The sequence below is a fragment of the Cynara cardunculus genome, assembly GCF_001531365.2.
Source record: "Cynara cardunculus var. scolymus isolate 2C chromosome LG 2, CcrdV1, whole genome shotgun sequence".
Classification (NCBI taxonomy): domain Eukaryota; kingdom Viridiplantae; phylum Streptophyta; class Magnoliopsida; order Asterales; family Asteraceae; genus Cynara; species Cynara cardunculus.
The window spans coordinates 6,098,983-6,111,560 of NC_037529.1; the positions used below are offsets into that span (position 1 = coordinate 6,098,983).

A 12,578-nucleotide genomic window follows, 5' to 3' on the forward strand; every position below is an offset into this window, starting at 1 on the left:
TTAAATTATTATAAAAAAATTAAGAAAATTACATAAAAAATGAGAACTTTTAAATAGTTGATTTGATATTAACATTGATATATTTTTTCAAAATTTTATGATATCTTCAAATTTATATTTTATTCAAAAATAAAATCATTATTGATTTCTTAAAAACACATAAATCCGTATTATAACATCGATAGAGACAAATAATAAAATAGAACATTAAAATCGAGATGTGTCTCGCTGCATTGCACGAGTACTCTTCTGGTTACTCAATAAATCAATCATATTAAACATTTTAAATTATATTGTATACTAAAAACTAAAAAAATAAAGAACTAAAATCATACATTAGATCATGATATGCCACAAATTTAACGTAACGTGAGACATGAGCCTTGAATCACATGGCCATAACGATGCAAGGCTTTTAGAATTGATTATAACATATCAACAAGCTTTTCCCCCTTTTTCTTTATGGGTTTTTTGTATAACTTCTTTTCACCTATCAAACTGTGGGTACAGGGCTGACCCTGGCCACGTGTAGCTCGTGCGGCCATACAGGGCATCAAAGCCTAAAGGGGCATCAAGTTGTCATTTATTACTAGTTTGGAGTTTAATAATTTAAGAATTGGAAAAGTGAACTTTAACTATAAAAACAGATCCAAGGCCTAGTTGGAAAAGTTGGAAAGTTGGAAAAGTTTTTATTTGTATAAGGTTGTCTGTATGAATTAATTTGTTTGTATAAGTTGGAAAAGTTTTTGTTTGGGAGAGTTTTTTTCTCCATATGTAAGGAGCGTTTTTTTAGTTGGAATGACATGTATGAAAAAAAAAAACTTGGCTTTCTATATAAAGCTCCCCTAGAAGCTTAATGGATAAGTCACTTTCTATATCATTAAGCCACTACGAAACAGTCATGCATAGTTGAATGAATAAGCTGTTAGTTCTATTACACTTATTAAGTTGCTAACAGATAGGCCCTTAATTAGTCTTTAGTCGTTAGACATGTAACTTTTGAGTTTTACTTGTTGTTTACTATAACAGTAATTTAGATGTAATTTACTATTTTAGTTAAAAACTGATTATAGTTTTCCTTGTCTTTTAAGTCCTATATATTGAAATAAAATTTTTATTTTGCTAATTTTAATTTGGAAAAAGGAAAATTGGAAAAGAATGAAGCACGATCTTAATTCAGAATTTATCTTTTTATCATTTTATATTTTGTATTCGGAGTTTTGGTTTTTATGTCCCTCCATTGTATTTTTTTAATTATAATTAATAAAAATCAACATGAGGATGACATACTTAGCTTGAATAGCTTCTAAACTCTTTTAAAAAATCGAATGTTTCGTTGTTTCATTGGCTTAAAAAAAAATAGGCTTAAGAACATTTTTTATTATTTTCACACAAGACATCAAAAATCTTAGGACCGGTCTTGCATGGGTATCACTCGGAAACACTTGTTCAAAGTCAAACGTAACCGGGATCATCTCCTTCCAAAACCTTTAATATTAAACTAAATCGAGATAATGCTTAAATAAAGTAATATTTCAAAAAAAAATAGTTGTTTATATTGTCATCTAACTTATCAGTATATTTATATTAAAGTTGAACAACTAATGTTTCACCCAACGTCCAGCCAAAGACGTACCTAAAATTTATCTTCAAACAATGACACCATTTTACTATAAGAAACAAAGATATAATTATTTTTTTACAAAATTATCATTTTCTAGATTATGCGATGATATCGAATAGGGTGGGTGGATTAGTTTGTATGTGAAGAGAAGCTAATAATAAGAAAACAAGTGAAGAAAGAAGAAAGGTGGAAACATGGAGGCACGTAGTTTTAGGGGTTGATGACCCGAAAACAGAAACCGGATCGGACGTGAAGCAGATAAAAGGTCTGTTTCCGCCATTCGCAATCCGGTGAGGGTGAGGAGAGAGAAACAGGAAAAGAAGCCATTTCTGATTTCTCTCTCTCTTCCTGCATCAGCCCCCCTGCTTCCTCTATTTTCCTTTTCTACTTTCGCCTTTTCAATTTCGTTCTCATTGTTTATTACATGCTTATGGGGTATTATGCTTTTCCTTTGTCATTTCCATTTGATTTTAACCCCTTTTTGGTTAAGATTTTACTCGTAAGGATTCATTGATTCATATCATTTGAATAATGCAGAATTCAATTGCGCAAAATCATAGATAGATAGAAAGAGAGAGAAAGAGAGAGAGAGATTATTTCTGTGTCCGCCATTGTTGAAGGATGCAGTGCTGTTGTAAGAAGAAGAAAGAGCCCAAACCAGAGGATGCAGCATCAAACAATTGTAATACAGTACCACCTCGTGGAGTACCTTATGGTGGAGGAGGTATTAATCAATTCTTTGGATCTTAAGATATAAATGTAAATTTATTATGCATTATAATTGTTGAATTTAGGCAGCATGAGAGAGCCAAGAGCTGCAAAGACAGGAGGTCCTCAGAAAGCCTTGCCGATTGAAGCACCATGCTTGACATTGGATGAGCTGAATAAGATGACAGATAATTTTGGTTCAAAAGCTTTGATTGAAGAAGGCACAAATTGTCGGGTTTTCTACGGAAAGCTAAGCGATGGGGAAGAAGTAGTCATAAAGAAGCTGGATACCAGCACTTTGCCAGACCCCGACACCGATTTCACAGAACAGGTCCAAGATCAAACGAATCATCAAATCATGTTTCTTTTTCTGTAATGTAATATGTGTGTTCTCTTGTTGCAGATATCCATGATTTCAAGACTTAAAGATCCGTATTTTTCTCAATTACGCGGTTATTGTCTGGAGAAAAATAATCGAATCTTGCTATATGAATATGCAACCATGGGTTGTTTGCATGAGATCTTGCATGGTAACCATGTTATCTTTCTTTTTCTTTTACTGGAATTTGATGAGATCTCTTTTCTTTCTTATATGGGTTTGATGTTTAGGGAATAAGAGTGGGAATGTTCTGGACTGGGGCCAGAGAGTTAAGATTGCTTATGGTGCAGCAAGAGGTCTTGAATATCTACATGAAAAGGTTCAGCCTCCAATAGTTCATCGTGACATAAGGTCCAGCAACGTGCTAGTTTTTGATGATTATGAAACCAAAATAGCCGATTTCGGCTTGAGCAATGTATCTTCTGAAAACGCAGCTCGGCTGCACTCAACAAGAGTTTTGGGTACTTTTGGCTACCATGCTCCTGAGTAAGCCTTAATATTTCTGTACATCACAAATGGTTGCGCTTTTTTCGTTCAAATACAATATTGATGTGTTTTGTATTCAGATATGCAATGACAGGACAGCTAACACAGAAGAGCGATGTGTATAGTTTTGGGGTGGTTCTTTTAGAACTTTTGACAGGAAGGAAACCGGTGGATCACACAATGCCCAAAGGACAACAGAGTCTTGTTACTTGGGTGTGTCTACATTCGTCCCAAAAACGAGTTTTACATTTGATTTTTAAGTATTGAATGAAGAACAGTTGGTTTGTATGTAACAGGCAACTCCAAGATTGAGTGAGGACAAAGTGAAGCAATGTGTTGATCCCAAATTAAACAATGATTACCCTCCAAAGGCAGTTGCTAAGGTATTTCTTTTTCATATTTCCAGTAGTAAAGAATGAAAATATCAAATAACAAAGGCGAGTTTGATCATCAGTTGGCAGCAGTTGCGGCATTGTGCGTCCAATATGAGGCAGATTTTCGGCCAAATATGACAATTGTGGTGAAAGCATTGCAGCCACTTCTCACCTCCAAACCAGCAAGCTGAGAAAGGATCAATCTTGACCTTTGTGAATATTATTAGACCAGCAAGCAGGAACCAGGTTGGTTGGTCGGTTGGTTTGTGTAACCAAAAACGACAATTTTGTTGCTAAGATAACGATAAACACAACTAAAAAATCCCATGTATCCAAAGTTTTTCATTTGATTGTTTTCTTCAGCATATGTAACAACAATCTTGATGCATCTGCATGTTTACTACAATAATAGATTAGATGAACCCAGTGTTGGTGTTGTTCTAAATTCCTGCAACTTAATTCTCATTTGGTTTGATACAATCTATACATGTAATTTAGGATATCAACTAAAACGAATTTAAAGATTTTGAACCCAGCCTTCCTAGAGGTCAATAGTTTAAACCTCACCAGCCATGGAATTTGCCAGAAGCCGAATCATTGCAATTAACACAAAACGATAATACGTTATCAATTCCCATGGAACTAGAACACAAACAATAAAAGAAAATCACTTTCCTCCATGTGGGGTATGTATGTAACCAATTTGAATAGTAACAAAAAAAATGTCTGAGATCCCTTCTTCTTCCTTCACCTATTTCCCCAACCCACAAAGCCATGATGGATCATCACTGCTGGAATTATATCTCTATTAAATAAAAAGGAAAACAAGAAAAACAGAAAGAAACTGAACTGAACATGATCGATCGATTTTTCTGAGTCAAGGGTATCATGATACAGAGTAGTAGATCATTGCACAAATTCCCTACAAACACTACTCATCTACAGTTTTCACTTACATGCTGTCCTTTTACTTTTCTTCGCCATTATTTAGTTTTTCAACCTCATCTGCACGCACAACAATGATGACATAATTATTTGGATCAATTGTAATAAAACAGCAGAAAGTAAGAAAGACATAAGATTATATGGATACTTACTTGCCTAACGTCGTGTCCGTGGCTTACATCGAAATTCAGCCAAGAGTGCAATGTGATCTGAGGACCATTCTGGAGAAGGAAGTGCTGTATCTTTCCTCAAGCTATCCTCATCCACAAGCTCCAACAATGATTCCACACTCAAACTATCCGCTGAAGCCATACAAACTATTAGCTTTTTGTATTCTTGTAGTTCTTGATTCATTTTCATGCAAATAATAACATACCTGAGTAAAAGATGTAATCAAGGGTGCCAATGAAGTCTCTTGTGCAATTTGTAAACAAGGGTTCGTTTGTATTAGGGTCCACTCTCCTCTTCTGTTGCTCATAACCATGACCAACCCCAATTCTAGCAAAAGATGAGTATGCACTTACCTGCAAAAGTATGCAATCACATTTTAAAAAAACCACTAAGAAATGAAAGTCAATAGTTGACGGTGTGTAGGCTACCAAGGGAAGAGTGTGAGTCAGTTTGCTGGCAGGCCGCAAAATTCCAAGAGGATCTACAGCTAATTCCGGATGCATCGGATCAACTTTCCCAATTGCAAGAAGTGCATGAGGAGCACTGCAATTGAGTTTAATACATATGATTCAATAAAGATAGTAAAGTAATAATGGTTTTTTCAGAATTTTCCTAAATACATGACCAAAGAAATACACCAGACCTTCCTGGAACTGAATTGAAGTCGCCACAGACTAACATTGGAATATCTGCACTGGCAGCTATCTTTTCCAATCCTTTTAACAGAGTGTGAACCTTCAGCATTGCCAACCACAAAGATTTTGTAAATAATAATACTAAAAGACAGAATTATTTTTCCTTTCATCATGTAAAAATTTCAAAGAAAAACAAATACAAAGACAGATATGGGAGAAGAGAACAACCTGCCATAGTTTCACATCCTTTAGATCATGTTGAACGTTCACATGGGTATTTGCCTACACTCCAAAGACAAACAAAAAGGATAGAACAAAATTGGAGGATGAAATAGAACTGGAACACTTCAAGGACATGAGGCAAGTAACAAGATGAACAAGTAGATAACATCTCCCTATACAAAGAAAAAATAATCATGCTTATGGACATAACACACTATGCATTTCACCAATAAATAATTTAGAAGTCACATTAACATACATCATGAACAATTATTCATGCTCGAACTGAGTTTTCTCAGCTTGGAATCAACAGTTGACTTCTGCACATTTCTCTGCCTTCACAACAGATCAAGGTTCTACCATCCGTTACCAAGTTCTCCTTCCAGACACAGGTTTTACAGGCCTACACCTCAAAGATTGAAGTATCACATACTTCTCTCCCACTTCCATATTTTCTTTAACCAACCTCTCTCTTCCAAAACAAGCATCAGCAGATACCACCGAATAACAAAAAACGGGGACAGGTGAAAACCATATTTTCCTTTGGTCACTCTTCTCTTATCTGATATCCAGAACAAGAATCAGCAGAGACCTCCCAGAAACGAAAATAGGGACAGGTGAAACATGCCAAACAAACAGGCCACTCTTTGCAAAGCACTCAAATGTAAACCTTGTTTAAATCTTCCTTAACCAAATTTTCCATGAGCAATTTAGCAGACGATTACTTTTCTTTGTTCCTATTCCTATCATTTTGTAGAGTTTCACGCACTTGCTTAAACGAGTTGATTCACAGCCAGTCCATGATTGGGTGCATGAACACACCAGATTGTACAGTCCAAATCGTGGTCCGGATAAGTTGCCAACAAACTAAGTGATAGATTGTACCAAGCAACCAACAAACAACAATGATATAATTGTCAAATAATATTAATAATCAAAAACTTCCCAAATTCCACCAGAAGTGGGTTATGATATGTAAAAGAACTAGTTTTGCAAGTAGATAATTTTTTCTAAGAGCACCAGCAGCTATTTAGTATCAAGCTAAGCTTCAAGTTACAGGAATAAAAGAATGAAACACAAGTCATTGAAGGTCTGTAGGCTCTAGCGGTGCTTCTGATATGGTCTTCTTGCATTGTGATTCAGAAAACAGGTTCAGAGTCCACAAAGAAGATCACTGGTTCATAAATGTTAAGAGTTTATTTGCTCAATCCAACTGTCTGCTGGCATAGCCATTTGACCAGTCTGTATAAGGTGCACAAGTGGCTCAAGAAAGATACTGGGAAGCTGCTGTTCAGCACATGGATTTTATATATGTATATATATACATATATATGTGAAAGTTATTAATAGAGGTAGATGGGATACTGTGTATGTGTCTCTCTTTTCAATGATGCCCAATGACCTTACTGAAAATTGAAAGGGTCTTCTGCAAACTTCGTAATGTTTTTTATATTGCAATCCCGATACACAGTTTTCACCTAACTTTTAAAGGCAACGGATGTTGAGACGTAAAATTAGATGAGGTAGAAAAGACAAGTGTCTCTATTTAAATCTTTCCCTCCCACACCCTATGAAATGGCATGATAGAGAAAGATAAATGATATTTTATAATTTGATGTGAACACTTTACGTAGTTATGATCATACATTTGCTACATTTGTATTATTTTTTATTTTAATGCAAAAAAAAAGGCAGCAAAAGCTCCAGTGCCTTTCGCCCAACTGTTTCTCACGCACTGTCTCTTTCATTTTCTGTATTGGAAGTGCCATACGAGTCCAAAATACCAATACAGTTGCTAAACTACTATACCACCTACTAAATTGATGATCAACTTGCAAAACCATAAAGCACAAATTTCAGTAGCTCATATGCATGCAATCACACACTCTGCATCGCTTATTGACGTCAAGATTTAAGAACAGATTCAACATGTGCATCGGAACAGATGATGCCATACTGATAGTAAGCCAACAGCGAGCAAAGTGCAAATGAGCATCCCAGTTTTCAACAGTTCACAGAAAGAAATAAAAGCTGTGTTGTTGTATCTTACCACACAAACAAGTTGCCTCTTCCCAAGATTGTCAACACCTTGATTATTGAACTTCGCTTCTAGAACAACAATTAGTGCAACATTATCCTATTAAAAACCAGAAGGTTCTCATCAGAAATGGCAAGCTGAATCAACCTAACTGGAAACACAAAAATAGAGAAACAAGAGAGATATACAAATAGAGATGGGATGGAGGGAGAAGCGAAGACAGAGAGAGAGAGAGAGAGAGAGAGAGTGGTCAATCTACCTTAACCAATCGATTTAAAGCTGTTTTCTTCTGAGCATTAGGAACCAAAGCATCAGTTAAAGATTGTGCAGCTTTATTGAACTCAACCTGCGCACGCAATCTTATGTACTATTAGAAGATGAGATACTAATGCACCATCTATATCAGGTAACCTACATACCTCGTATTTTTTGACATGTGAGAATCTATCTCTACGAAAGAAAGTAGCAGATCCATCAATGGTCTGAATACTGCCAGTGAAAACCTGCACAAAATAACAATAAGAATATCAGGCAGAAATCTTAAAAATGCCTGATAGGAGAAAGGTTCATCAAACAAACCTCGGAAGTCCTCCTCTTGAAAAGAGCCTGATATCCATGTTTGTCTAGCTCGGGGGCAAAAAATTCCTCAAAATGATTGCTTTGTACCTGAAATGAAGCTGATAGCATACTTAGCAAATCCTTTCATGAAATAAAAGTATAACTTCTAGAAGAGGAAAACAAAGGAACAGGGCTAATTAGAACAAGAAATTCTCTAAATGTAATCATAAGAAATTTCAAGATAGAAGAATACAGACAGCTATAAGCCACTCTGTATGAAAGTGCAATGTAGATTCTATAGAATATATACATGGATAATTTGTGAACACCAAGCTTTTAGTATAAAAAAGGTTCTTCAGATTTTTAAGATGGCAATGAGAATGAAATAAGCTGGCATAATAGATCCTAAATATAATGCTTCAACTATGCTCACATACCTCTTGAAGACAAACAATGTCTGCAAGGTAGCCGACGATTTCTCTTAACAAATTCTGTCTGCGATAAGGCCAAGAAAGGGCCCAAGAAGGACAATAACCGTACAAATCACTGGTAGCATATGAATCGCATAGAATGTTGTATGAAAGCACAGTAAAAGTTCCGGCAGATGAAAGACGCCCTTCTAAATCCAAATTCCCTGCCACATCAACATTGGTGACTGAAATTAATCGTCTTGGACTTGGGGATGGAGCTGGAATGACACGTGATGTTAATATAGTGTTTGGATGTCCAACAGGCGATTTTGTTTCTGAATCTACCACAACACATTCAAACTTAAGAACATGACCAATATCATCTGCTGTGGGTGTGTATGTTTTGGAACGTCCAACTTCAAACCAAGTTTCACCACCATTTCTCTGTGTAAATGCAGCAGGATATAATGGTGTTGTACCATTTGCAAGGCCAGAGATGGCTTGCACACTAGATAGACTTGTATTATTCACCCCAGATGTTCCATTATTGAATCGTCCATATATATCCTCCTCTTCATTTCCATTTTCATTAACAGCACTAGCAGCACGCTCATGCAGAACACGATGGTGTTGCCATGCATCAGAAAAACATTTAGGAGTGCAATGGTAGCTTTTGGCGACAGGTATTTTGGCTTTAACACAGCCTAAGCACTGCAAAGTGGCTTGTTCTGATGGATGTACACTGCAGATAGCAACTTTCTTATCACTTTGTATGCGATACCTGCAAGACCGGATAAACGTGGAAAACATTGGTAATATGAAGTTATGAGCACTACATACTGAGTTCAATAATTAAGGCCATGTGCCATCACTGATCATATATACTATCAATGAAACAGTAACAACTATATATGACCCGAAGGGGATAGCAACAATGAAATTCATCATCAGTAACAAATTACAAATGAAAAGTGTCAGAAGTTTGAAGTGCTTCTTGGGTATAGGGAGGTATCCCAATAATATAAGGGCATTTTCCTTTGTTTGAACAAGTATGTTAACATGCCTAACACTAAGGAAGCAGATTCAGCCATCATCCCTAATGTCAAGCTATAAACTAATGGTGGAGAGCTTCTTGATAACCAAGGGTAATACCACACTAGTGCACTCCTCAAGGTTTTGAATTTTGCAAAACCAATACCAACATTACTTAAAATACCATCTCATGTTCACAAGTTATTTCCAATAATCAGTCTATATGCTCAGTTATCATACTTGTGTTCTACAAAAATAAGAAGATCACCATGCAATCTTACAACTTTCACAAAGCTAGAATGATATCACAATGCAAAATGCAAAATGCAAAATGAAATGAATAGGGTCATAAATTTTAACATTATAGCTACCCGTGAATTTTACATCCACCAAAATTTCATTTATTATCTTTCCCAGTGTTGATGAATATCTTGATCCTTGCAATACAGTTCGAAATAAGTAGCCAACAAAGTTACATTATGTGAGTTTTTTAAATTGTTCTGGTATAGTTTCACAGTAACACAACATAATTGGTTGTTATTCAAATGTGCAACACTTCCGGTTTGTAAGTAATAGTCCAAAGAATGCAAGAGTACCTAACACAGGTCAGATTAAATCAACCAGAAACCACATACAAAATTTTCAAGTTGGGAATGTCCATAACCAGGTATGTTGTTCCTTCATAGCACGAAGTTTAGAAACTTCCCTTTCCAACTACAGAAAAATCTAAACAAAAACCACCACAATGACAGCTCAACTCACATCAAACTTAACACTAAAGTACATCACCAAAAAGTGTTCACAAGAGTATTTATTCCAATCAAAAAGTTGAATAGGCAGTGTAACAAAATGGAACAAAGCGGGTGCAGAGAAATATGATCTTGTTCATGTGCACCTGTTGAACCACAAACTACAAACCTTCTGTGGTCCAAACTTAATTTCAATATGGGCTGTTATATTAGAACAAACAGGTGGCCTGCAGTTATATACAGTTAAGATCTCGCTCTTCTAAAATATTGCCAAGATTTACAGATAAACATCATGGCCTCATGACCCTGCATCCTTCAGCATTTCAGTCATGATCATGACTGCATTGCGTACAAGAGCCTAACCACTCCCAACATTGACTAATGCCTACAGTACTATTACAGATTAAAATACACTATGCACATATGTATGTGTATATACATATACAGACAGATGTTATATTTTTTCAAACTCACTATCATGCATAAGACCAAGCAAGCCCGTCAAATTGTATGGTTCGAAGTTCAAACTAAAGACGGCAAAAGGGAGTAAAGTTTTAGAACTCAAAGTTCTATTAATAAGCCTCCAATTTGAAGGTGATTCATACCCTACCATTTTCATGTATGCATACTACAACAATATGAATAAGGAGTCGCCTATTCTTATGGTCAGCTTTAACTTGAAAATATCAAGTTGCACAGCCATCATCCTCAACAACATGATGAAGAAGTAATTAAATCTTATCCGAAAGATCCTATGAAAGAAAGCTATACTCTCTTGTCAATCCAAAGAAACCTACAACACCACAAATTAAATTAAACCCAAAAAGGACGCTCATACTCCTAATCAGTAATCACTTTTTATAGAAATCCTAAACTCCGTTGTCTTACAGTATAAAAGCACCTACTTTGTGTTATATGGTGTGCCTATCATTATGCCTGTCTTGATGAATATGTTCCATATTGCTAAAAGACTAACACGCTGATCCAGGATCAAGACCAATTATCATATCTAAAAAGTTCACTCGCCTGACGCTCACAAACTACAGACAAAGTCCCAACTATCAATATTCAGCAAAACAAGAGCACCTAACCAAACTTGTCATCACACAAACTTCCAACACTATTGTAGATGAGAAATCCATTTTCCATGAAATGAATAAATCGTAAGAATTTCTAAAAACACTATCATTCAAACCGCAAAGAGAACATATTCAAGTAAACATGCCACGTCACAACATATTAATGGGAAAATACTAAAATCAAACAGTTATAGTTTCACTAAACAATATGCATTTATTAGTGATCGAAAAAGGCTAAAGAGTGCCAACAAGAAGTAATCACTAACCACTTATATCTCAAGAAATGGCCCTCAATTGGCAAAGACTCGGGAACATCCTCGGTGGAGACAGTCTTATCAGGATGACGTATAAGTACGTAGGGCGAAAGCTCGCAACCCACAATCGGAATATCGGACGGGAGGTGCACTCTCAGCACGCTCAGCATGCTTTTAATCACAACAAGAACTACTGTCAAGAAACCCTAACCCCAATTTAATAAACAACGAAGACGAAAGTAAAATTATGATGACGAATTCCAGCAAGAAAACGTGGCGGACATCTGGCGAATCCGCCATTACATATCTTTGACACGCGCCAGCCTTCCTCAATCTTTTGATTTTCTTTTTCAAAATCAAAAAAAAAAAAAAAAAACCTTGTTGAATTTAACCAAGATTCCAAGATCGATGAACAAGCTTCTTCTGCACCCAGAGATCCTGAAGGAGGGGGCTCTCTCTCTTTCTCTCTATTCGAACGAACAATGAGAAGTGGAATTGAAAAAGAAAAAGAAAAAGAAAAAGAAAATGGAGTGAGTGATTGATCAGAGGAAGTATATAGAAGAATGAGAATTAGGGTTTGAAAGGGCGTGTTATATTTGGGGTTTTACAAGCACAGATAAGAAGAAGACGCAATATTTGTCTATTGGGTCTCTCGTCACAGTTTCTTGTATATATCTATTTCTATGTAAATCTGGGAATGGATAAAACAAATCTCACTTTACTTTTACTTTCCTACTATATTTATTATTTATTATTTATTATTTATTATTCTATTTTTAAAAATATTAAAATGGAATCATGTTTGTTTAAAGAACCAATTTTTAAATAATCCCCCACTTTAAATAATAAACTTTTAGAATTTTCGATTTATTGGATGTTTATATTTTTAACAATAAAAATCCTTATATTTTTTA

General features: G+C 35.6%; 2 protein-coding genes across 5 annotated transcripts; one reads left to right on the forward strand and one right to left on the reverse strand.

Annotated features, from left to right (window-relative positions):
* The first annotated feature begins 1,963 nt into the window (after positions 1-1,963).
* On the forward strand, positions 1,964-4,114 carry LOC112507963 (probable protein kinase At2g41970). The gene is made up of 8 exons (XM_025112722.1): positions 1,964-2,059; positions 2,162-2,348; positions 2,419-2,663; positions 2,736-2,862; positions 2,942-3,197; positions 3,278-3,410; positions 3,494-3,580; positions 3,652-4,114. The coding sequence occupies exons 2-8, from the start codon at positions 2,246-2,248 to the stop codon at positions 3,760-3,762; spliced, it is 1,062 nt and encodes a 353-aa protein (XP_024968490.1). The 5' UTR covers positions 1,964-2,059; positions 2,162-2,245; the 3' UTR covers positions 3,763-4,114.
* A 290-nt stretch (positions 4,115-4,404) lies between these two features.
* LOC112507962 (carbon catabolite repressor protein 4 homolog 1-like) lies at positions 4,405-12,280 on the reverse strand. Of its 4 annotated transcripts, none has more exons than XM_025112719.1 (13): positions 12,042-12,280; positions 11,677-11,835; positions 8,578-9,331; positions 8,162-8,248; positions 8,002-8,085; positions 7,842-7,928; positions 7,595-7,681; positions 5,551-5,604; positions 5,331-5,422; positions 5,116-5,230; positions 4,893-5,040; positions 4,669-4,818; positions 4,405-4,576 (listed from the first exon to the last, which is right to left on the reverse strand). In XM_025112719.1, exons 2-12 carry the CDS (start codon positions 11,832-11,834, stop codon positions 4,673-4,675), a joined length of 1,812 nt encoding a protein of 603 aa, XP_024968487.1. In that variant the 5' UTR covers position 11,835; positions 12,042-12,280; the 3' UTR covers positions 4,405-4,576; positions 4,669-4,672. The 4 variants fall into 4 exon arrangements, with proteins under 4 accessions (XP_024968487.1, XP_024968485.1, XP_024968489.1 ...); XM_025112717.1 differs by having other exon boundaries at positions 11,677-11,854; XM_025112721.1 differs by lacking the exon at positions 12,042-12,280 and having other exon boundaries at positions 8,578-8,774; positions 9,030-9,331; positions 11,677-12,035.
* Between the last annotated feature and the right edge of the window lie 298 nt (positions 12,281-12,578).